This window comes from Sorex araneus, chromosome X (assembly GCF_027595985.1).
Source record: "Sorex araneus isolate mSorAra2 chromosome X, mSorAra2.pri, whole genome shotgun sequence".
NCBI lineage: Eukaryota > Metazoa > Chordata > Mammalia > Eulipotyphla > Soricidae > Sorex > Sorex araneus.
In genome coordinates this window covers 169793665-169820869 of record NC_073313.1, presented here as the reverse complement: position 1 = coordinate 169820869, position 27205 = coordinate 169793665, and the positions used below count along the sequence as shown (strand labels likewise).

The window sequence follows — 27205 nt, the reverse complement described above, 5'->3', positions numbered from 1 at the left end:
ATAGCTGTCTGAGTGTTTAATATCAGGATCTTATAGTTAGGCTGGAATGAGAAATTTTCTGTTGAGTGATTCAAATTAAGCAGTGCTTTCTAATGGAATTAAAGGTTCATTAATCACAACATTGCCTACATTAATTTAACAAGTGGTAGTACTAACATGTTTGAGATTATATTATTCATCAAACATTCAGACAGAGTTTGATACAGACCCCTGGTAATTAGTGCTTCAGTTCTCAGAATCTGAATGTCTAGCTTGAATATCAGTGTTCATAGGACCTGGAGAATATTACTACCAGCAGTATTATTAAAAAAAAAAGAATTAATGGCCATAAACTTTATTGCTCCAGTTCTAGAAATGAACCTAATAATGCTGAGTGGGGTTTATTTTTCCATAGTATTTTTATATTAAAGCACCATGATTTACAAGTTATTCATATTTGTGTTTTAGACATACCGGTTCCAACACCAGTCACACCACCATCTTCACCGTCATCCAGGCTTCCCCAGTTCTTCCCACCCCAGCCTACCACCTTACAGGTGCATCTTTAATTTTGGTTGTTTACCTTTGAATCTCTTTGTTTTCAGTGTCGACTCTGTGGTCTGGATATTTGGCCATATCACTTCTTCACACCCCCCCACATACTCAGACCTTCTTGAATCCTGCTCCCTGTTTCTTCTGTCCATCTTGTCTTCTCCCTTATATATTCTTTCCTTATCTGCCTATAAAATAAAAATTATTCAGCACTACTATGCTCATTTTTAGATTTAGATTTTTTAAATGTCAATGTTTAACTTTTTTAAATGTCAAACATACAATGTGCAATCAATAGTATGCCTTCTGTGAGTTAAGCGTGTATGAGTTTGATGGCCAAGAACTGTTCCCCCAGCCAGCTGACAGTGAGAGATTAAGGAACAAAGGAATGGGGCCATAGGCTGGTTAGTAATCAGTGACTATTTATTCAAGTCTCACAGCATTCGTTCTACAGAAATCATGAACAGTGGTATGGCTGAATGTTATCATAATAATAAACAGACATAAAGCCCTTCTTTGGGGGAAGACTAACTCAAGGACAAAATCTCATCTGGGTGTTAAGCACTCTGGATCACTAAGAGATATGCCCAAGGGCAGAATTCCATCTAAGGGCATATTTCTTTCTCTTTCCTTAGCTTATAATCCATTTGAATTCACTGTCACTGTCATCCCGTTGCTCATCGATTTGTTCGAGCGGGCACCAGTAACGTCTCTCATTGAGAGACTTATTTGTTACTGTTTTTGGCATATCCAGTATGGACAGGTAGCTTGCCAGGCTCTGCCATGCGGGCTCCATACTCTCAGTAGCTTGCCGGGCTCTCCGAGAGGGGTGGAGGAATCGAACATGGGTCGGCCTTGTGAAAGGCGAAAGCCCAACCACTATGCTATTGCTCCAGCCCAATCCATTTAAATTATCATATTAAATTTATTTCTTAGTAATACTTCTTGTCATTTTTTATGAACACAGTAAGAGATTTATTAAGCTCAAAGGGTGTCTCTTCCAGGGGACATCTTGCTATAGATGCCAGACTACATTCCTCAGGCCAGGTTAGTCTTTCCTAACCCCAGTAGAGTCTTTATTCAGTTATTTCTCTTTTGGGTCATAACAGAATTTGTTCTATAACCGTGCTCTTAATTTACTGTACTTCTTATGGTGCTTAGCCTGTCCCTTTTTGTTGCCAAGGTAGCTTACAGCTTTCCCTGGGTCCATGTAGGTCCCTTGCTGGGACCCTCCTTTTGGGGGTGTTGGGAAGAAGGGCAACTGAGACTTCAGTCAAGACAGTATGATGGGTGCTCAGGAGTAAATGTTATTTGGAGTCAATTAACTCCCAAGTTAGCATTAACTGTCTTCCTGTATCTAAAAAGGACATTGCTCTAAAGTAAATTATGCACAGGACATAAAGGAAAGAGAAAAGCAATATTTCACTTAGAAACAAAATCCAGAGCCCTTAGAAGAATTTGAATTTACAAGTTACAGGGTCTGATTTGGGGTTATAAGTGATTAACAGATAGGGGGAGATGGGCACAAAGAAGAGGTTAAAGTAAACACAGAGAATTAGGAGTTCCTGATGGAATTAAGTGTGCTTCGGGAGCACTGTGATGGGTATAACTCAACAAACCTAAGCTCCCTGTGGGAGCAGGAAGGACAAACCAATGTCATCCAGCACCTTTAAAACAAATGTATCCATAAAATTAGGGCAATCTGGGGAACTATTTTCTTTTGTTCTGCTACCACAGGAACTACTATGCAAAAACTTCTAGAAAAAGTACACCAGGTCCGTCAGACTTGAGCACTTGGAATAAATTTACAATTATATACTCTTATATAAGAATCTTTGGACATATATATATATATACTCTTATATAAGTTATATACTCCTATATAAGAATCTTTGGACTTCAGATTTCTAGAAAATTCTGACCCCAAATACTTCCACCTTGGAAAATTCATAATACAATATGACAGTATAAAAAGATTTCCTACAGATACCAATTTAAAACATCTGTGAAGGGCCAAAAAAGATATTTAAAGTAATGGAGCATATGCCTTGCTTGCAATACTTTAGAACCTGAGTTTAATTTCTCTTAAACCATGCTCCACCCCTGTATTATAAAGTGTAGCACTGGCATCCCTTATTACTTCCTGGTCTGAACGATACCACATAACTGGATGTAAACAGCAGTTAGACATGCTAGTACCAGGAAGCTTTGCTGAGTTTGAACTCTGAACTCTTGACCACAGCTGGGAATCCCCCCAAAAAAGGTCTAAATACTGTTTAACTCACCATCACATACAGGCAAAATTGTAATCTTCCATATGATAAAAGCCTTGTCTTAAAAAAAAAACATGGGATTTTCTGAGACATTTTTAAATTCTGAAAGTTGAATTCATATAGAACATCAAATGCCATAAAACATTTTGGACTAAAAATTATTTATTATATAACCATCTTTTAAATTTGTTTTTATTTTACTGTTTGGGAAATTTATAAATATTATTAGTATCAATTTGCCATTGAAAAAATTGATTATATATTAGTGCACAGAGATGTGCTCAAACAGCTTAAAAAGCGGAACTTATATACAATTAGCATCACTAGGGAGGAATTCAAAAATCTTTTTGAACTCTAGTCTTTACATACATAAGATACAAAGGATTTATTTTGGGTTTTCTTTTAAAGTTGTTTGTTTACTAATGTTTACTTACTATTAAGCTTTACTTAATCAAATCAAGGTTTACTGGCACAATTATATTACTCAAATTATTCAAATCATAGCAATGTTTGATTACTCAAATCATAACAATGTTTGATAGTAAGTATGGGATATATACTAAAAAATTCTGCATAAAATATTTGTAGACCAGGAACTGCTAATTCATATAGTTGTAAAGGGGTACAGTGGGGTAGAGTTGTGTTAGAACTAAACTTTAGCATTGTGTATATTACACAGTGAACAGGATAAATACATAAGTAACAAATATTGAAGCAAGAAACATTTGCATTACGTGATACTTTCCAATCAATGAGATCAAGTTGTAATGGAAGATAGTATAACTAAATTTCTAGATTAAAAGAAATAGGGATGATTTGGGATAAAGGGGTATAGTGTAGAGAAGGAAACTGATAATGACTTATCAATCTCACTTATCCTAGTAATTCCAATGTGTGAAGCCTAGATCTAACTTGCAGAAATCTCTGATCTCCAATGTAGTTTGAAATTATTGTTATTTTAATCTGAGGGGTTCTAACTATTTTAAGTATCTTCACTGTAGCAAAGGGTGTTGCTATGTAAAACTGGGGTTTAATTTCTTTGGTTTGGGTTTAATTAGAGTATTTGTTGTTGGGTTGTATACATTATTTAGCCTTTCACTCTAAAATTCTGATATCCTTCCTCCCTTCCTGCCTCCCTTCCTTCATTCCTTCTTCCCTCCCTTCCTTCCTTCCCTCCCTCCCTTCCTCCCTCCCTCCCTCCCTCCCTCCTTTCCTCCCTCCCTCCCTTCCTTCCTTCCTTCCTTCCTTCCTTCCTCCCTCCCTTCCTCCCTCCTTTCCCTCCCTCCCTCCCTCCCTCCCTCCCTCCCTTCCTTCCTTCCTCCCTCCCTCCCTCCTTCCCTTCCTTCCTTCCTTCCTTCCTTCCTTCCTTCCTTCCTTCCTTCCTTCCTTCCTTCCTTCCTTCCTTCCTTCCTTCCTTCCTTCCTTCCTCCTTCCCTCCCTCACTCCCTTCCTCTCTCCCTCCCTTCGTCCCTCCCTCCCTTCCTTCCTTCCCTCCCTCCCTCCCTCCCTTCCTCCCTTCCTTCTTTCTTTTCCTTCCTTTTTTCCTCTCTTCCTACCTTCATTCCTCCCTCCCTCCCTCCCTTCCTTCCTTCATTCCTCCCTCCCTTCCTCCCTCCCTCCCTTCCTTCCTCCCTCCCTCCCTCCCTCCCTCCCTCCCTCCCTTCCTTCCTTCCTTCCTTCCTTCTTTCCTTCCTTCCTTCCTTCCTTTTTTCCTCCCTTCCTTCCTTCGTTCCTCCCTTCCTTCCTTCCTTCCTTTTTTCCTCCCTTCCTTCCTTCGTTCCTCCCTTCCTTATTTCCTTCCTTCCTTCCTTCCTTCCTCCCTCCCTCCCTCCCTCCCTTCCTTCCTTCCTTCCTTCTTTCCTTCCTTCCTTCCTTCCTTCCTTCCTTCCTTCCTTCCTTCCTACCTTCCCACCTCCCTTCCCTCCTCCCTCCCTTCCCTCCCTCCCTTCCCTCCCTCCCTTCCCTCCCTCCCTTCCTTCCTTCCTACCTTCCCACCTCCCTTCCCTCCTCCCTCCCTTCCCTCCCTCCCTTCCCTCCCTCCCTTCCTTCCTTCCTACCTCCCTCCCTCCTTCCCTTCCTTCCTTCCTTCCTTCCTTCCTTCCTTCCTTCCTTCCTTCCTTCCTTCCTTCCTTCCTTCCTTCCTTCCTTCCTCCCTTCCTTCCTTCTGATATCCTTAATTCTGATATGCAGCAAACAAATCATTGAGCCTCCACAAGACCTTGTTTCCAAGTTATAACAGGGAATCTGGCATGGTGAAGAATAGCATAAGCAAATTGTGTTTAATAAATTTGGTCAATTATAATGAGTAGAAGCTTTTTAATAAATATTAAGGCTGAATCAGTGAGTGAGTTTGTGATATGATTTTGGAACTAGCAAAGTTATAGCATCATTCTTCAATGAAATAATAAATAGGGCTCATTACTAGAAGAATGAAACATTATCACTATCAAGGGATTTAGGTTTTCCAGTAACACTTTTTAGCAAATAGATCCCAATTATTTTCATCCTAATTTGGGCCATTTAGAAATGATCTTCATTTAACTTTCTCATGGCTCACTTCTCTCCTTCAGAACATTTCCCTATGATTCACTGCTAAGTTCCATGTGTTAACACATTTTCATTATAAAGCTATAAGTAGCAACTAAATAGAAATGTGTAATAGCCAGAATACAAAGGACTAATGGAAGAGAACTTTGGGTTTCTGATTAGTTGATTTTTATTCTTCTATGCCCGCTGCCATTTTTGTTGGTTTTTGGTCCCCTGGATTAAATTCCTTACCTACTAGATAAGAACTCTAAAGAGACAATTCACACAGATTTCTTTTTTAATTTTATAAAGTAGTTCACAATATTTGATTGCATTTATTATTCAAACACCAATCCCACTACCATTACACCTTCCCACCACCATATTTCAAATGTTTCCATCCCAAACTCCAGCCCCTGCCCAAAAGCAGAACCAAAGTAATATATTTTGTATTGTTTGTTATGAAAAACCACTGAAAATTCTACAAAAAAGTTTCCTGAGAGAAAAGAGTGTGAATATTGTTGTATTTTACCCAGAGGACATTAAACCCTTCTGTAAGAGATCACTTTCAGAGTCTCTCTTGCCCCTGTGCCTGGCTGTCTTCCCTGGGGCCTCTTGGAAGGGGTGGGTTTCAGATTCCCTCCCTACCCCGGGCAAGAGCCCAGGGCTGAAGACATCCGGAACCCAGCCACAGCCATGCTCAAGGCCCTCTCCACACATACAGACAAGCCTCACGCATGAAGGAACCGGCAGAGGACCCCTGGTGTGTGGGACCCGGGACTAAGACCTCCAAGCCTGCTTGTACTGTGCCTGGGCTTCTTCCACCACCCAGATTCCCCATTTTTCAGTAGCTAGGTGGTCACACCCAGGGACTGCCTCCAGCGTCGTGTAATCCAACCAATGGCCAACATTCAGAGGCTGTAAAACCAAGCTCCTGGAAGACATCTTATAGCCTAGTTCTCCCTCTGAGAGAACCTGGCAAGCTACCAAGAGTTTCCTGCCCACATGGGAGAGCCTTGCAAACTCCACATGGCATATTCATATGCCAAAACCAGTAACAATGATGGATCTCATTCCCTGACCCTGAAAGAACTTCCAATGCAGCACCATTGGAAAGGATGAGTAAAGATAGGATTCTAAAATCTCAGGGCTAGGACGAATGGAAACGTTACTGAGACCACTCGAGAAATTCGACAATCAACAGAAGGATGATGATGCTGATGCTGATGATGATAAGAGATCACTAACATGTTAAAAGTTGAACCTTGTGTACATATATATACATACATGTGTGTGCATGTATATATATGTAAAAAAATTCCTCTAAGATTGGTTGCCTCCTCCTTTGAACCCCATCAAATTTGGTGCAGTACTCTTGGAGTATGGGTGATGTGAAGTATGAGATATTTGCAGCCATGCCGTCTAGGAATAGGCTCACTCATGGTTGAGGCTCAGCCCAAGCATGTGGAGAGCAGCTGTAAGCATGGAGGTGGTTGAGTAATGGAGGGTTTTGGCTGCCAGAGCTGGGTCCCTTGGGCCAGGGAGGGTTCTCACTTGCTTCTGTCTGGAGCACCCAGAATGAAACAGCCTGGCATGTGTGCAGTGGCATGGTTATGGCAAGTGTCATGTTATGCTCTCTTCCAGGAGAGAAGGGCATGCGACTCTGGACCATGACCAATGATGAGATTATCTGGCGCCAGCAGAGGTGGTTTATGGACATGTCTGCTGAGTTGACAGAAACAGGGGATTGCCTTTCCCAATTGCTGCATCCCACGAAGCTAGTTGAATATCAGCAGGAGAGAGGGAATGAGAGATGAAGACAGGCCAGGGAGGACTGTATGAAACATACAGCAACTTTATTCCAAACCTCACTTTCTTTTATAGTATGCAGTGAACACTCCATGGAAAAGCCAAAGGTTACAAGTTGAGCAAGCTACGTTATCTGTTTTTCTGCTTTGCAGCTGCACATGAAGGCAGTTCTTTGAACTCTCTCAGGAAGGAGATTGTGGCTCCTGGCCTGGCCAAGGCGGATCAGGTGCAGCCTTCCCTTCGTTCCCCCTTTACAGGGTCAGCTGCCAGGACATGGCGCTCCCACATGCCCAGTTTTTCTCATGTGCATTCCCTTCTCAGGGAAAACAAGCAGGGGCTACCAAGGTTAATTCTCTTTTTTCAGCATCCACAGCATGAAAATGTGATTCTTTTCTTTTTTAATTTCTTATTTTTATCATACCCATTTCTACTTCTATTTTCCCATCCCTTTTCATTTTGCCCTTACATACTTTTCATTTTGTGCTTTCCCTTATACTTGTGAGCTCTACATGAGAAAGCCAAATACAATCCACAGTTAAAAATAGTTTCTGACATTATTTGTGATTACTCAGATGTAGTCTTGCAAATAACCTTTTCTTGGTTGATTTCCATCTAACATCCTGACAGTGCTCCAATCTTGTTTTCTGATTATCTCCTTACATTGTGCTTTCCCTTGCATTTAGTATAAACTTGCAAGTAGTGGTTGTGCTTGGATAGCGTTGCTTGTCACCAGTTACAATTTTATGGAATTAGAAAGGCAAGGACTCAGGAATACATTCTTATTTAAATGAAAAAAGCATTAATTTGCTGTTTTTGGTAATAAGTTGAACCATTCTTCATCACCAAGCTTTACTAGAGCCATCATTGTGATTTATATTAACAAAGTATACAAGGAAACAATTTTCTTTTTCTTGTCAAGAGAGAGTGTTAAGTCCCAGTTCATTTTTTTGCAGGTAGCTATCCAGTTTTTCCAGAACCACTTGTTGAAGAGGCTTTCCTTGTTCCACTTTGCATTTCTTGCTCCTCTGTCAATGATTAAGTGGCCATATATTTGGCGGTCTGTGGCAGGAAATTCAACTCTGTTCCATTGGTCTGTGGTTTTTTTTTTATCCCAATAGCATGCTGCTTTAATTACTACTGCTCTGTAGTAGAGTTTGAAGTTGGGGAAGGTGACACAACCCATCTTCTTTTTTTCCAAGGATTGCTTTAGGTATTCGTGGGGGTTTATTGTCCCATATAAATTTCAGGAGTGTTTTGTCTATTTCTTTGAAAAATGTCATGGGTATCCTGATAGGGACTGCATTAAATTTGTATACTGCTTTGGGCAGTATTGCCATTTTGATAATGTTAATTCTCCCTATCCATGAGCAGGGGATGTGTCTCCATTTCCTAGTATCCTCCTTCATTTCTTGAAGTAGTGTTTTGTAATTTTCCTTGTATAGGTCCTTCACCTCTTTGGTTAAGCTGATTCCAAGGTACTTGATTTTCTGAGGTACTATTGTGAATGGGATTGTTTTTTTTAATGTGTCCTTCTTCTCTTTCATTATTTGTATAAAAGAAACCCATGGACTTTTGGGTGTTGATTTTGTAGCCTGTCACTTTACTATATCGACTTATTGTTTCTAGGAGCTTTTCTGTAGAGTCTTTAGGGTTTTCCAAGTATAGTATCACATCATCTGCGAATAGTGATAACTTGATCTCTTCCTTTCCTATCTGTATGCCCTTGATATCTTTTTCTTGTCTCACTGCTATGGCCAGGACTTCCAATACTATATTGAATAGGAGTGGCGAAATTGGGCAACCTTGCCTTGTGCCCGATCTTAGAGGGAAGACTTTCAGTTTTTCCCCATTGAGAATGATACTTGCCGTGGGTTTTTGGTAGATGGCTTTTCCTGTATTGAGGAAAGTTTCTTTGATTCCCATTCTCCTGAGAATTTTCATCATAAACCGGTGCTGCTGAATCTTGTCAAATGCTTTCTCTGCATCTATTGTTATGATCATATGGTTTTGTGATTTCTTTTATTAATATGATGAATTATGTTGATTGACTTGCGAATGTTAAACCATCCTTGCATCCCTTGGATGAATCCTACTTGGTCATGGTGTATAATCTTTTTAATGAGTCGTTGGATTCTATTTGCTAGTATTTTGTTGAGGATCTTTGCATCTGAGTTCATCAGGGATATCGGTCTGTAATTCTCTCTCTTTGTGGTATCTTTATCTGTTTTTTGGTATCAGGGTGATATTTGCCTCATTGCCAGGCACAAAAGTCAGATCAAAGTGGGTTAAAGACCTCAATATCAGACATAAAATCTATAAGGTTCATAGAAGAAAATGTAGGGAGAACTCCCCATGACATTGAAGCTAAAGGCATCTTTAAGGAAGAAACAGCACTGACCATGCAAGTGGAAGCGAACATAAACAAATGGAACTACATCAAACTAAGAAGCTTCTGATATTCAAAAGAAACAGTGACCAAAATAAAGAAAGAGTCCAAATAATGGGAAAAAAAATATTTACCCAGGCAGTCTCGGGCCGGGGCCGGAGCTCAGGCTCTGGCCGAGATTCGACCCGGGTGGCCATGCCTTTGCACAATCACGTGGATGCCGAACGAGCAGGAGCCAGAGCCAGCTATATGACTTGGGGTTCCAGCAAGTGCTTGCAACCATGTATCCAGACTGTGAACTAAGCTTTTGCTCCATGCTGCTCCAGGAAGGGAAATGATTCAATTTCCAATTTAAATCTCTCTGGACTTAATTACTAAAATACAGAAATTGTAAACCGTGCGGCTGCTACCGCTGCTGTGCAACTTTTTATCTCTTCATTCTCATCAGTGGAAAACTCATTATCAAATATTTCCTTGTCAATAGGGCTGTATTCTTGGGGGATAAATTCCAACAAAAATAGTGAGTCTGTGTTGAAACTCCAACAAAAATAATGAGTTTTGTGTTGAAATATGGAATGTAATCAAGGTAAAGAGAAAAGTGAAATTTATCAGTTACGCAGGCGGGAGTGGGGGGGCGGGGGTGGGAAGTATACTGGGGTTTTTGGTGGTGGAATATGGGCACTGGTGAAGGGACAGTTGTTTGAGCATTGTATAACAGAGACATAAGCCTGAGAACTTTGTAACTTTCCACATGGTGATTCAATACAATAAATTAAAAAGAAATAAAAAATAAAAAAATATTTACCCAATACCCATCTGATAAGGAATGACTATCCAGGATGTACAAGACACTTGTGGAATTGTATAAGAAAAAACCTCCAACCCCATCAAAAAATGGGGAGAAGAAATGAACAGAAGTTTTCGCAAAAAAGAAATACAAATGGCCCAAAGGCACATGAAAAAATGCTCCACATCCCTAGTCATCAGGGAGATGCAAATCAAAACAACAATGATATCATCTCACACCACAGAGACTGGCACACATTCAAAAGAACAAAAGCAACCAGTGCTGGCGTGGATGTGGGGGAAAAGGGACACTCCTTCACTGTTGGTGGGAATGCCAACTGGTCCAACCTTTCTGGAAAACAATATGGATAGTCCTTCAAAAACTAGAAATTGAGCTTCCATATGACCCTGCAATACCACTTCTGGGAATATATCCAGAGGATGCAAAAGAGCACAGTAGAAATTACATCTGTGCCATACATTTATTGCAGCACTGTTCACAATAGCCAAAATATGGAAAGAACCCCAGTGCCCTAAAACAGATGACTGATTAAAGAAACTTTGGTACATCTACACAATGGAATACTATGCAGCTGTTAGGAGAGATGAAATCATGAAATTTGCTTATAAATGGATAAACATGGAGAGCATCATGCTAAGTGAAATGAGTCAGAAAGAGAGGGACAGACATAGAGGAACTGCACTCATTTGTGGAGTGTAGGGTAGCATCACATGAGGCTGACACCCAAGGACGGTAGATACAAGGGCAAGGGGGATTGCCCCATAGCTGGAAGACTGCTTCATGAGCAGAGGGTAGAAGACAGATGGAATAGAGAAGGGATCACTTAGAAAATGATGGGTGGAGGAACCAGTTGGGATGGGAGATGCATGCCAAAAGTAGATAATGGACCAAGCATGATGACCTCTCAGTGTCTGTGTTGCAAGCCATAATGTCCAAAAGTAGAGAGAGAGTATGGGGAATATTGTCTTCCATGGAGGCAGGGGGAGGGTGGGAAAGGGGGGGTATACCCGGTATATTGGTGGTAGGGAATGTGCACTGGTGGAGGGATGTGTGTTTGATCATTGTGAGATTGTAACCCAAACATGATAGCTTGTAACTATCTCATGGTGATTCAATAAAATTTTAAAAATTAAAAAAAAAGAGAGTGCTAAGTTCCTGTGGAGGAAGTAATGAATTTTAAATTGAGACTCAAAGAGCCATATAAACACAATTGACTGCCCACTGGGTACCTTGTTAGGAGGAAAATTATTACAAAGAAATGCATAAGAAGAAACTTAATTAACTAAATAGATTCATTGTTTTTACCATAAAATTTAAATGTATTGTCAGTAACCATGCACAGACACTGTTTCCTATGTTTGCTGTATGTGATATATGTGTGTTTAACTATGCTCTGAAACCATCCTAGAATAACTAAATTCAGCTGAAGCCACAATTCCAGGAGACTAAATGGTTTTTTGTTAGCAGTGTCATTTGGAAGCATAAAAAAAGAAAACAGCGGGAAAAATTTCAGTGCAAATAATACCTTTCTCATGCATTCTAAGAACTTTTTATATTGAAGAGTAAATTTTCCTTAAATATATTTATTTTAATTGATATTTTAAAGTACATCTGCAAATACAATATACCATATAATTGAGAGTCAAACCATCTAGTAGATGCTGTGTGAACTCTTTGATGAAATGAAATGATAATGGAATTCTTATTCTTGGTGATATAAAATGACTGTCCTTTATTCTCTTCTGCCAAGGCATACCAGTGTATTTTAGCTGATTTCCCCTGTATGTTTTTAAGCAAGTCAGTAATTTCTGAGAAACCAAATATAGAAGGCACATTGGGAATGTAATTTGGCTGTCTGGAACAGGCTGTCATTTTCCTGTTATGTTCAGCAGGCATTATTAAAAGATCAGCAATTTTTCTATAACTTGAACAGTTCCAAATATATTTTTCCTTCTCCTGTTTTTAACAGGTGCATGAAGCATCCCCATGTTACAGTGGGTGCAATCAGTATTCCTGGGTTGTAGAACAATGGTCTCCTTGCAAAATCCATAATGAGCTGAGGTCCCTGCGCTGTGGAGGAGGAACACAATCCAGGAAAATCAGGTATGTGAAATGGAGACATTTGGGAAATGAGGTATTAGAATATATACATTGTTATTAAGACAGATGTTAGCTTTTCCAGGTACACTCTGATTTCCAGACTTTACATTCTGGCTTTGATTTTCTTTAGTATCCAGAAAAGTGCATGTTTCCTGAATTGTCATGTGCATAATAGCAATGCAGACCTGATCTTTACAGTTTCCTGAGTTTGACTATGTTGGAAAGTTATTTGCACAGAGAAGGCACAATTTCTAAATCAAATACTTCTTGTATATACATGGAGTATTTGAAGTAAGTACTATATGAAGTAAGTTTTCATATTAGAGCCTACTTCTAAGCATTGGTTGGTATTCAGCAACAGAAAATTTACCTGGTGCCTTACTTAATAACTCAATACATAATCACCATTCCTGATACTTAATCTCAGCACTTCAAAATCACTGTTAGGAATGTCAGAAGAAGTGGTACCTATTAAAAATATAAAGGCACATTTAATCAGTGGCCAAAGCAAATAGCCAACAGACTAGTTGTGTTTCTCTCTTTTCATTCATTGTCCTTTACCCCAGGGATTAGTGTGTTCAGACTGTTACAAACTTTGCACTGCTAGGTCTTTATCTTCAAAATCTCTATCTCCTGTGTCATATTCTCTCATGAATTTTAGAAATGACTAAACAACCTTACATATCCAGTATTATTTAAATAAGCTGTCACATCCCTCATTCTTTTTTAAAAAATTTTTTATTAAATCACCATGTGGAAATTTACAAAGTTCTCAGGTTTATGTCTCAGTTATACAATATTCAAACACCCATCCCTTCACCAGTGCCCATAGTCCACCACCAAAAACCCCAGTATACCCCCGCCCCGCCCCTACCCCCTACTGTATAACTAATGAATTTCACTTCATTTTCTGTTTACCTTGATTACATTCCATATTTCAACACAAAACTCACTATAGTTGTTGGAGTTTCCACCTAAGAGAGACAGACCTACTACCAAGGAAGCATTTGATAATTAGTTTTCCATTGCTGGGAATGAAGAGATATGGAGCCCCACTGCTACAAGTACATAACTATTCTTCTTTTTTTTTCCTTTTTCCTTTTCCCTTTTTTTTTCTCACCCTCATCCCCCATTCCACGCCTCATAGAATGGTGTACACCACTCCGAGTTGGCCAGTGTGGGGCTTTTGCTTAGTTCACAGTCCAGAGAGGTGGCTGCTACATTAATAACCTTCAATATTTCAACAAAAACTTACTGTTATTATTTGGAGTTTCCCCCCCCTCCCAAGTCAGACCTGTTCAAAAGGAACCATTTCACATTGCTGACAATTATAGATGTTAAGTCAGTTTTGGATTTCTGTATAAAGTCCAGGAAAAATTCTACCAGAAATTGTATATCCCAGTTTGCAGTCCCAGTGCATTGTTATTAGAAGCTGCGCTGGATGCCCAAAAGTGTTAGGTCTCTGGAATCAAAGTCTTTAGGCGCAGAGGGTCTGTTTCCCTCTCAGCAGCTCCGAATTTACTTGGGCCGAGGGCGTGCTGGTTACACCCCCTTCCCATGAGTCCCTGGGAGCCCCAAGTGTAGAAATCAAATACCTCTGGGTTAGGATTCTCAAAGATGGCGCCTGCCATGCGGTTGCTGCCTCCGCCTTTTGCCGCCGCCGCCATTTTCCGTGCAGGAAGACAGGGTGGGGAGGAAAAAACTCCACCCCCGGGCAGCACAGGGCTGAAGCCTAGTTCGCAGTCCCAGTGCATTTTTATTAGAAGCTGCGCTGGATGCCCGAAAGTGTTAGGTCTCTGGAATCAAAGTCTTTAGGCGCAGAGGGTCCACATCCCTCATTCTTATCCCAGCTAGTCCTCTTAGTAATATTAAAACCCAGTCTCCAGAGAGAAAAAAATGCTTTAACAAATTGCTACGGACAATTGTGGCAGGTGGATGGGGAGAAATATACTTGAACAAGAAGGGCTTTCAACCAGAGCACTCAACTCAAAACTGCATAATCTGATATAAAAATAAACACAATTTCCAGATATTGCAATGTTATAGACTGGTTTAAGCCCCACGTATGTTTATGTTGACATTTTAATCTCATATACCTCAAAATATCAAAAATAGATTTATGTTTGGAGATAGGATGTATAAAAAGATGGTTTTTGTTAAGTAGAACATATGTCTGGACACAAGTCCAATTTGATCATTGTCCTTATAAGAAAAGAAAATCAGGACAGAAAAATGGAGGAAAAGACTATATAAAGATACATGGAGACAATCAAAGCAGCCAAAGCAGCCACACAACAAAAAGAACCCTTCTTTCAACTTAATCTCAGATTTCCAACTTTTGAATTGTAAGAAACATATTTTTGATGTTGAAGCCAATAAATCTGTGGTATTTTCTTGTGGCATACCTAGCAAACTATGTCTATTTGGTGCATAATATATGTGCATGTATGATCACATTTAAGTTTAAATATCTGAAGCATGTCTTAACTGCCAAGTATTCACTGACATTAATAAAAAGTTGTTTTTATGAATACCTCTGTTTTTTCCCAATATCTTCAAAAGGAAGACCTCATTTTTTTATTCTTTTTTTGTTGATTCTTGACAACTCACACACACTTCAGCGTTCAATGTTTTGCTGCATTATTTTTCCATGGTTTAATATATGTTAAGCAAACATTGGAGATGTTAAGAGATATAAGATAGAATCTAGGATAGGTCTTAAAGAGTTACAGGACTGCCAAGACAATGGCAATTAAAAAAGTGATGACTTCATTTTCAGAAGAAGAACCTCCCAGATATGTTACTATGAAAAGTTTATTTGGTACTAGATCTTGGTAACTGAATCACAGGTCTCTGTAAATGGGAAGTTCTTCAAGAACTAATTGTCCCTTGTCATCTTCTCTTTTGCTCTTCTGAAGAGAGAAGTCTGTATAATTCATCAATTCAAGGCTCATCATAGAAGGGCAACTGGTTAAAGGCTTTTTTCTGCTTTCACTATTGTTCTTCCTTTATACTTAACTCTCTTTGAGTGTGAATCCCTTAGATATACTATACGCATTTCAGTTATTCCACTGTTTGAAGTAACCATGTGATTGTGTGATCCTACCTTACAGATGTGTGAACATTACTGATAGCGAAAGTAGAACTGTGGACAGCAGCCTTTGCAACCAAGTTGAAATTCCTCCAGAAACTCAATCCTGTTCTCTTCTGTGTCCCAATGAATGTGTTATGTCTGAATGGGGATCGTGGAGTAAATGCCCACAGGTAAATTCTCTCCTTTCAATGCCCTAATTCTCTATTGCTGCCTTCACTGTGGTACTTGATATCTTCTCCCTGCTGCTCCCCAGTGAATTCATTCTTCTGGTAACATGGGGGAATCACTTTGCCTAAAAAAGCAGAAAGGGAGAAGGAAAGAAAAATATTTCAGCTAGTTAGACTGAGCAATTTAAGATGCCAGACTTTTTTTTTAAAGCCTTTATCATGGGAACATGGATAAGGAAAATGAGACTATAATGATCACACTGGAATTTGAATACATTCCCATTGTTAAAGGGTCTTCTTTAGTACCAAAATGAGTCTCATTTTAATCTCTTGGTTCTGTTTCATTTTTACTCCTGGTAGAATCCATTGTGTTTTAGTTGCTCAACTTCACCCTGTAATTTAACTTCTGTTAGAGATAATCCATTTTCTCCTTTTACTATTTCCCAGAACTGACGGTTTTCGTATTTTTTTACTGCCTTAAATTTCTTCCAAAGCTGAGGGTGAAAAAAAAAGTCTAAACCATTTGCTTTTGTCTTTTTTGGGAAAAAATATCCAAGAAACAAGAGAGCTATGACAAAAATAAATACTTTTTCATTAGAATGATTCAACTTAATATTCTCATGGATTTAAAAAAATATTTTATACTTATAATATGTCAAAACTATTTTAAAACAAGGTGGAGCAGAGTAATTGTATCAAGAGTAAGGTGCTCTCATTGAGTACTGTCAAACCTAATTCAATCCCTGACACCACATATGGTCTCTCAAGCACTTCCAGGAGTGGACCCTATTCAGTGCCAGTAGTAAGCCTTGAAAACAGCTACATGTGACTCACAGAACCATAATAAAAACAAAAACAACATATTAGGGGCTGGAGCGATAGCACAGTGGGTAGGGCATTTGCCTTCTGAGAGGCCAACCCGGGTTCGAATCCCAGCATACCATATGGTCCCCTGAGCACTGCCAGGAGTAATTCCTGAGTGCATGAGCCAGGAGTAACCCCTGAGCATCACTGGGTGTGACACAAAAAGCAAAAAAATTTAAAAAAAATTAAAAAAACATATTCAATGGAAATAAATATTATGAGCAGAAGAGTTTAGTATAATTCAAGTTTAGTGATGATGCTAATAATTTGTAAAAAATTATATCAACCTTTCCATACCAATAGAAAATGACTTTGAAATCAGTTAATATCCGATATTTTAAATTTAAATGATAGATTATATTTCAAAATTATGTATTGTAGTATAATATTAATTTGTTAAATTTACTTTTTTTAAATTCTTTGCAGTATTTTTTTGACATAGGACAGACAAAATTCTGATCAAGAAAGATCAATGAAAGTAACCTGTAGGAATTAAATGTATTTCCTTTAGAGTAATTTCTTTCATGTGTAACTTGAATATAATTCAAGTTAATTTTTTGAAGTATTTATTGTGTGAAAAGCACAGGTAAGAATTATTCCACTTAGGATTTGCAGCACTCCTACTCAATATGATTATCAGTCCTATAAAACAGATTAAAAAAAAACCTATTCTTGGAATGATTTGTCTTTAGAAAGTTCTAGACAATAAATGCTGAGGCTGGGAATGAATATTATTATATCTGATGGTGCTAGAGCTTTATTACAGGAATCCTTGACATTTTTTAATTTGAAAAAATCAAGCTATATGTACATTTACTACCTGTACACATTTATTGCTTGGGGAAGAGTCATATCTGGCTATGCTAAGGGCTCTTTGCTCAGGGATCATTCCTGATGGTTCTTAGGGTACCATATGAGGTGTGAGAGATGGGCCTGGGGTAGACTTCATGCAAGGCAAAGGCTTATACCATTTACTATTTGTCTGGCCCCTCAACACTTCTCTATAAGATACCAAATTTAAGAGAACAAACAAGTTATTTTAGGATTTTTTTTAACCATGATTGAGTATATACAATCACACTTTGTTTTTGAAGAGGGGGTTGAATTTTGGCCACAGCCTTCAATTCAGGATTTACTTTTGGCTGTGTGCTCAGGAGTCACTCCTGGCCTGGGTCTGGGAGCACATACAGTGCTGAGAATAAAGCCTGGATTGGCTGCATGCAGGCAAATGAATTACCCACTGTATTATCTCTCCGAACTTGTACATTCACAATTTAGAAAGTGGTAGAATGTGTTCTTCATTACTCAACTTACAGAAAACTTGTGATCTTGAAGATGTTAAAAACAGGAATATGCTCTTAATTTTCATCTAATTAGCTCAGAGAAGACTCTACTGTGCTTTGTTAACTTTGCAATAGAAATACTGTCCTACTACGTGAAGGCATCCAATCTCTGAGCTTAAACATATTATATGAGCATTTCCTACAATTACCATGTGGTCTGACATCCTTTGCTTACTTCACATATTCCTAAAAGTCAATTTTCTTTAAAGTGTGTTTTTCATAACACAATCACTCTATTTTTAGAATGCTTTAAAATTAAAGAAATAAAATTTTTATTTTTGATTTTTGTTTTTGGGTTATACCCGGTGATGCTGAGAGGTTATTCCTGGATCTGCATTCAAGATTTACTCCTGGCAGTTCCCAAGGAACCATATAGGATGCCAGAAACTTTTCTTGTCTCTCTCCCTCTCCCTCCCTCCCTCCCTCTCTCTCTCTCTCTCTCTCTCTCTCTCTCTCTCTCTCTCTCTCTCTCTCTCTCTCTCTCCACACACACACACACACACACACACACACACACACTTCAGACTTTTGAGCAATATGGTTTGTAATACAGATACTGAGAGGCCATCATGTTTGGTCTTTTACCTACTTTTATCACACATCTCCCATCCAGAGTTTTCCCTTTCAACCAATATTGTCATAATGGTTCTTTCTCTATCCCATCTACCCTCTCACCCAGCCCTTGAGGTAGATTTCCAACCATGGACAAATCTTTCTGGCCTTTGTTTCTTCTGTCTTGGGGTTTGTCTCATACTTTTTTTAATATCCCACAAATAACTGCAGTCATTCTGTCTCAGACTATCTCCTTTTGACATTTCACTCAACATAATACTCTCCATCCATTTATAAGAGAATTTCATTATTTCATTTTTTTTCTAACAGCCATACAGTATTACATTGCATAGATGTACCATGGTTTCTTAAGCCAGTATTTTATTCTCAAGCTCTTGGGTTGTTTCCAGATTCTAGATATTGTAACAGTGCTGCAATGAACATACAAGTGTAGATATCATTTCTGCTGGGTGTATTTTGCAGCCCGGGTGTAGATTCCCAGAAGTGGTATTGCTGGGTCATATGGAAGCTCAATTGCTATGTTTTTTAGGAATGCCCATATTGCTTTCCAAAAAGGCTGGACCAGTTGGCATTCCCACCACCAACAAATAAGAGTCCCTTTCTCCCCACATATGTGCCACCACTGGTTGTTCTTATTCTTTCGGATGTGTGCCAATCTCTGTGGTGTAAGGTTATATTTAATTGTTGTTTTGATTTGCATTTCCCTGGTGATAAATGATGTAGAGCAATTTTTCATGTGGCTTTTGACCATTTGTATTCATCTTTGAGGAATTTTCTGTTCATTTCTTCTCCCCATTTTTTAATGGAGTTGGAGGTTTTTTCTTACAAAGTTCTACTAGTACCTTTTATTTCTTGAATATTAGTCCTTATCAGATGGAGTAAATAATTTCCCCATTTTATTGCCTGTGCCTATATCTTGATCACTTTTTTTGAGTTGTAGAAGGTTCTTAGTTTAATATAGTTCTATTTGTTTATTTTTGCTTCTACTTTCTTGATCAGTGTTTTATCTTTGAAGATGCCTTTAACTTCATTGTCATGGAGAATTCTGCCTACTTTATCCTCCATGTGCCTTATGGATTCAGGTCTGATATTGAGGTCTTTGATCCATTTTGAGCTAACATTTTTGCCTGACATGAGAAATAGGTCTGAGTTACTTTTTATTTATAACTATTATTTTTTTGTATATAGATGCCCAGTTTTCCCAACACCATTTGATGAAATAGCTGTCCTTGCTCCACTTCATAATTCTTGCTCCTTTATCAAATATTTGGTGATCATATATGTGAGGGTCAGTGTCAAAATATTCCACTCTGTTCCATTGATCTGTGGGTCTGCCTGTATTCCAATAATATACTTTTTAATTACTACTTCTTTGTAGTACAGCTTGAAATTGGGGAAGGCAATGCTTCCTATCTTCTTTTCCCCAAGATTTGGTTAGCTATTTGTGGGGATTTGTTGTTACATATGAATTTCAGGAATACTTTATCTATTTCTTTGAAAAGTGTCATGGATATCCTTATAGGGACTGCATTGTATCTGTATAATGCCTTGGGGAGTATAGGATAAAATATTTTACCTCTGTTAATGTGTCTCAAGATAACATACACATCTCCTTAGTTATTAGCAAAAAGGAGGTTTTTTTCCTTCAACTGGTTATGTACATTTTAAGTTATGTAATACTAACAATAAGTATGACAACAATAATTACTTCCATTGAACACATCTTTTATAACTGACACTAGACTGAAGTCACTGCACTCAGTGATTCCTGAGTGCAGAGCCAGGAGTAACCCCTGAGCATCGATGAGTGTGACTCAAAAAGAAAAAAAATTAAAAGAATATTAATAAACCATTGCAGCATAGCTATAAAGTATATGTCATATATGTAACATAACTAAAAAGTGCAGAGTTACATATGAAATAGTTTTTGACATGTTTATTATTTAATATAACCAAGCTTCCAGAAGAGAGCGATGCAGTCTCTTGCCCCCGCGCCTGACTGTCTTCACAGGGCCCCTCAGAGGGGACGGGTTGTGTTTCCTTCCCCTCCCCCCACCAGCAGAGCCTCGACAGTTGAGGACCTCTGGAACCCAGCCACAGCCATGCTCAAGGCCACTCTCCACATGTTCGGATGAGCCTCACCCATGGGGGAGCCGGCAGAGGAACCCAGGTGTGTGGGACCCAGGGCCGAGATCTCCAAGGCTGCTTGGATTGGGACTGGGCCTCTTCTACCCAGATCCCCCATTTTCCAATAGTTAGGCAGTCACACCCACAGACTGCCCCACCCCCTGCACCCACCGTGTAATCCCATCAATGAGACTATAACCGAGCTCCAGGAAGCTATTAGATGTCGCATTGTGGCTGCACGACACCTAATAGCCTAGTTCTCCCTCTTGGAGAACCTGACAAGCTACAAAGAGTCTATTGCCCACTTGGGAGAGCCTGGCAAGCTCTCTGTGGCATATTCATATCCAAAATACAGTAACAGATGTATACATACCTCTCGGAGAGCCCGGCAAGCTACCGAGAGTATCCCACCCACACAGCAGAGCCTGGCAAGCTACCTGTGACATATTTGATATGCCAAAAACAGTAACCATAGGTCTCATTCCCCTGACCCTGAAAGAGCCTCCAATTGTTGGGAAAGACGAGTAAGGAGAGGCTGCTAAAATCTTAGGGCTGAGTGTAATAGAGACGTTACTGGTGCCTGCTCAAGTAAATTGACGAACAATGGGATGACAGTGATACAGTGATACAGTGATGTAATTGTTTGTATTGCTATGTGTTTATTCATGGATTCTAATATTGGCCATTATTTTACCAAATTCTTCTTGGGTACCCTGAAATGTGACAAATGGTATCAGTTGGAATTAATTGTTTCTTTCCTTTACTTTTTAGAATATTCTTTAGATATAAAGAGGTAAAAATGAAACAAAATCAAAAATAAGGAAAGACCTCTGACATAACAAGATTAAAATATATTTATTTTAACATATTCATAAAATATCCTAAAATATATGTTGTAATTTAGCTATAAAACTATAGTTAATGTTAAGTAAAGTTAATATATTTAAACAGTATGAATTAAATGGATGTATCTGTTGACTTTATTAAAATATTCTGGGGTAAATATATAAATTAACACATTAAAATTATTTATATATTCCTAGTATGTCCCTCCAGAGAGAGTGAACATATAAGAGATCTCATCATGTAATGAAGGGGCTCACAGTAGTACTCAGTGACATCAGGAATGACTGCTATGAAAGTATAGCAAAGGACTAGATAGCTAACAGTGTTTATTAGTTTATAAAGTATTCGCTAACAAAATGGTAGGTACTGTATTTAGCTATAAAGGAATAGTTTTTAACCTCTGGGCCAAAGATTTTTACACACAAGAATCATCTGGAAAGTGTAATAGTATGCAGCTTCTCTGCTTTAACCAATAAATTCTGATTCAAGATTCCAGGATTAAGATCCATGAATTTGCTTTTCTAGTATCCAGGTGATATTTATTTTGCTATTTTTAAGGAACTTTGAGTCACAGGCCCTGATCATTACACCGAAGTCATGTTTATAGTTCTCACTTTAATTGCATTTTAAAAATAATTTTAAATACAATTATTCAATGTTGGACATTGAATACACACCTCATATTATGTAGGAACTATACTTATATTTACAGATGCTTTCTGTGTGCTAGGCATTGGGATTACACTTACATTTTTATCAATGCAGTTACTTTGCACAGTGCCTGTATGAAATTGATACTGATTACCATTAGCCAATAAAAATAGTAATGCATGTCTTCTTCAGAAGTCTTAGTGACCTGTTACTTCTAGGAGGTTGGCAAAAGGCCTGCCTGGTGATTATTTTTTTTATTTTTTATTTTTTTAAATTTTTTTATTGATTCACCATGTGGAAAGTTACAAAGCTTTCAGGTTTAACTCTCAGTTACACAATGCTCAAACACCCATCCCTTCACCAGTGCACATATTCCACCTGGTGATTATTTAATCCTAGGTAATTTTATACACAATTGACCAACGTAACAAAATACAAGGATGCTTCTTGTCAGCAATAACAGCATATTCTGTAAAAACTGTTGTCTCCTTATCTGGTTTACTTGGAGTATTGGATTTGTGAAAGAAGTTACTTCAAAGTTAAATAACCTACCTCTGTGTTATAGTTTGCCCAGGAAGGAACTGGTAAAAAAGGAGTTTGAGGGAAAAAAAGGTATGTATAGTCTAGGATTCAGGAACTTGTTGAATCAGTGACTGAGACTAACTTACTTAAACTTATAACAGTTGCATGTTCAGAAAAATAAAGACAATGACCGTGGTTTCTCCAGATTGCTTAAGGAGAGAAGAGAATATCCACAATTAATTGAGTATTCTTGATTCAGGTTTTATTTATTTATTTTTGTTTTGTTCTGGGGACCATACCTAGTTGTGCTCAGTTGTGCCCTGGCTCTTATCAGGGCTCAGGGGACCATATGTGGATTCTGAGGACTGAATCTTGGTTGGCAACATGCAAGACAAGAGTACTGCCTTCTGTACTCTCTCCAGCTCCATATAGTAGAAGAATAATATCCATGGCCAGGGTAAACAGAGGTTAGAAGTACTGGTCAATTGTTGGAACTGAGCACAAATGTGTTTGGGGTTGAGGGTAGATAAGATAGCAAAGCTGCACAAGATCTGAGGGTTAAAAGTAGGTAAGGGATATTCTTGATAACTTTTCAGTATCAATATTGCAAACCACAATACCCAAAAGAAGAGAGAGAGAGAGTGAGAGAGAGAGAGAAAAGCATCTGTCAAAGAGTCAGGTGCAGGGTGGGGAGTGATGGGAGGGAACCTGGGGACACTGGTGCTAGGAAATGTACACTGGTGGAAGGGTGGATGCTGGATTACTGTATGACTGAAATCCAGTCATGAAAAAAGCAGAGAACTAAAGTGCAGCCTACAATTTCTAAGCTTTACCAGAAATAAAATCTTATTTCTGATACAAAAAAAAATCTTGATCTTATAGAAATAAAATGCTTCTCTAAAAAAAATGGCTTTTGCCTAATTTGATAATAGTTCCACCTCCAAAAACACCAGAAAAATAACATTGAGTGGACTTTACAGTAACTTCCAATTTGAAACCAACCTTCAGACAAAACAAAAAAAAAAAGACATTAAAAAATTGCAGTCAGACTATTTCAACTGTATTGAGAAAATTGAAAGCTGTAAGTAGATCAAACAAAAAACAAGTACAAATCACAGGAGATATTTAAGAAACTGAAAAAAAAGTTTCTGTTTTATATTCTAATTTTATCTTTTTTACACACACATATTTTTGCTTACTTTACACATACACCTCTTTAGAATGTTTCAATATAAAAGGATGCTTTTAATTTTTAATTTGTATTTTAATTTTTATTAATGTACCATGATTTATAATATTGTGCACAGAAAAATTTCAGGCATACAATGTTGCAAAATAAGTCCCACTACCTGTATAAACTTCAGAGTGTCCTAGGGTTCCCTCTCACTACCAATTTGTTTCTGATACAGAGCTTTTCAAAAGCCTTATAACAGTTTTCAGTCATATGGGTATTTAGAGATACACATCTATAGACGTTCATATAAACATGTACAAATGAACCTATGTGTGTATTTAATGTCATTGCTTATTACCTAGTCTTTTATCTATACAATATTGTTAGTTTTTATTTTAATATGATTATTGCGGCAATATGGTTGCTAGCACTGTTCATATCTACAATTTAGGAATACAGTACTGTACCAACTCAACTGCAAAGTGTCAGTATCACTCCATTACTATCCGTAGATCCAGTTTTATTCTTATTTCTCACAAATCAAAGTTACTGTGTATTTTGCAATTCAAATAAAATTTATAAATTTATGAAATGAGAAACTGCTATTCTCTAATATATATTGTTATCTTTACTTATTCTGCAACTCTACTGAAATCTTCCTTTGAATTGTATCTTTTTTAAAAATTTATGATATTGCTTAAATGGCTAACAAAGGAATTTCCTAAGGAATCATATTCATAGGAATAATGAAAGAAGGTCATGGAAATGAATTATCAGACTGAATTATATTTTAGAGAATTGAAATTTTGAAGCCTTCTAGAATGATTATTTAGGCTTAGCAAACCTACTTGAACTTCAATCGATTCACCTCATAGCTGAATGTTTCAGAGACTGGCTAGACATCCCTTCACACTGTGGGTTGAGGACTCATTAAACAGTGGTGCATATGTGACTTTGTGACCAAACAGTAACTCAAGTCTCTGCATTATCACCAGAACAATATCCAAAGGAGGGAAAAAAAGGGTTTTGCAAAGAAATTTTCTAGAGCTTAAATGTAATAAAATTTGGATTCTATTATAGATTAGTATTGTATTTCCAAAATAGATATTATTTCTATACTTGCAATGTGTACTGCTTAGACTAGTGAAGGTCATTTCAGATACATATTGTCAGACTGACTTTGGCATTGCTTTTTCTAGTCAAGACCCTGCATTAAACTGTATGCTAATATTCTGTTAAGCCCTCTAGAATTAAGCATGTGAGTTAAGAAAGATAACCTTTTTTTAAACACTGTTTTAGATAATTTTATTTATTTATTTATTTATTTTCTTTTTATTGAAACACCATGAGAGCAGTTACAGAGTTTTTGGTTTAAGTCTGGGTCATGCAATGGTGAAACTCCCGACCCTTCACCAGTGCACATTTTCCTCCACTGAAAAACCCAGTATTCCCTCCATCCCACACCCTCCCCCACTTGTATGACATACGATTTCCACGTTACTCTCTCTCTACTTTGACTACATTCAACATTTTGACACCAAACCCACCATTATTATTTGGGATTTTACCCCAACACTCAGATCTGCTGAAGAGGCAACATTGGACAATTTGTTTTCTATTGCTGATTATGAATTGCATATGATGATGCACAGCCGCTATTGTGGCGATTTTTGAATTCTGAAGTTTATGAGTTTTCTTTTTGCTTTTGGGGTCACACCCAGCGATGCACAGGGGTAACTCCTGGCTCTCAACTCAGGAATTACCCCTGGCGGTGCTCAGGGGACCATATGGGATGCTGGGAATCAAACCCAGATCGTCCGCGTGCAAGGCAAACGCCCTACCCACTGTGCTATTGCTCCAGCCCCAGAATTCTGAAGTTTTAATAATTAAATTAAATTAAATTAAATCTGGGGGGATTTCTGCCAAAATCCTCTGTGTTCCGGGCTTTGTTTCTGAGTCTCTGGGATCATGGCCAATAAGCAGCTCAATCAGCTCGTTCGTGGGTCGCAACTTGGGGTCTCCTAGGGGCAGGGGGGAAAGGACCTGCTCTGCACCCATCCCATGAGGCCCCGAGTTCCTCATCATTGCGTGCCTATCCCTGGCTGTCCCTAGGCCTCTGGAAGATGGCAGTGGCAACCAAGCCGCCAGGGGAAACAGGTCAAGGCACGAAACCCATTCCCATCTGGGGTGGTCTGGCGCAGGAAACCTAAAACGTAGCCTGACATCCTGTGTTTGCTAAAAAGACTGCCAACAAGGATGTTATTGATAATTCAACTTCTAAAATTTAGGATTACATCTGGACTTTCTGAAATTTAGGATTATGTCTGGACCTTGTTTTCAGAGAAGCATTTTTTCTGATGTTTATTACTAATATTTAGCTCCAAACACTTAATTAGACTCTCTTCATAGCCTGGAGTACACAGGTGCTCTAAAAGGCATGGCCACCGATCATGATGTCAGCTACCTAGTGTTTCTCTTTGACTCACACATGAAAACCAGAAGAGAATCATGATAATTGTCTGTACTTTGGACTAAAAATTGTAGTTGCTTCTGCTAAATTGATACTGACTCCTGTCATTCAGTCAGTCAGTCATTACTCAGAAGGTTGTGGAGTATTTTGCTCCCACATGCGGTGCGGTTTTAAGTTACTTTTATGTTACTGCTTTATAACTTGAAATATCACAGAATGTTGAAAAATACTTGATTTTTCTTTTTTTCAGGATGACAAATTTTCAGCTTCAAATAATTTATTCTTAACTCATTTTATTCTGTGATTGGATATATATTTATTTCTAAAATAACATGGTTTACTATTTTATATAAATTTCTTCCTTTCTAATTCTAAGAAATTTATAATATTTTACATATCCAAACACACATTATTAGAGATATATTTTATTTTTACTTTTATGTAGTACCTAACCATCAAACAGATATAATAGAGAGAAATTCCAGCAATATAAAAATTCCATGAGGGGGCTGGAGCGATAGCACAGCGGGTAGGGCGTTTGCCTTGCATGCGGCCGACCTGGGTTCGATCCCTGGCATCCCAAATGGTCCCCCAAGGACCGCCAGGAGTAATTCCTGAGTGCAAAGCCAGGAGTAATCCCTGAGCATCGCTGGGTGAGACCCAAAAAGCAAAAAAAAAAAATCCATGATACCACTTTTGAATTTTTTCATATAGTTTTCTGCCCCAAATTAGCTATTAAACATGTTTCTGGCACATACATCAGCTTTTATTCCTTGATCTTCATGTAGCTGGAATAATATGCTATGCACATATGTCTGATCTCATTAACTTAACATATCTTACTCTATATACATATGTTCTTTGGGGTTTTTTGTTCGGTATATGGCAATTGCATCTTTTTAAATATTAAATTACATTTTTATACAGATAACATTTTTTAT

The 27205-nt window shown here is 38.3% G+C and overlaps 1 protein-coding gene across 1 annotated transcript in view; it reads left to right on the top strand.

Moving 5' to 3' along the window:
* THSD7B (thrombospondin type 1 domain containing 7B) overlaps positions 1-27205 on the top strand; it is a 1129969-nt gene that overhangs the window by 957518 nt on the left and 145246 nt on the right. Inside the window, exons 16-17 of the mRNA XM_055123230.1 lie at positions 12303-12436; positions 15547-15697. Coding sequence (XP_054979205.1) covers positions 12303-12436; positions 15547-15697 — 285 coding nt within the window. The remainder of the gene's footprint in view (positions 1-12302; positions 12437-15546; positions 15698-27205) is intronic.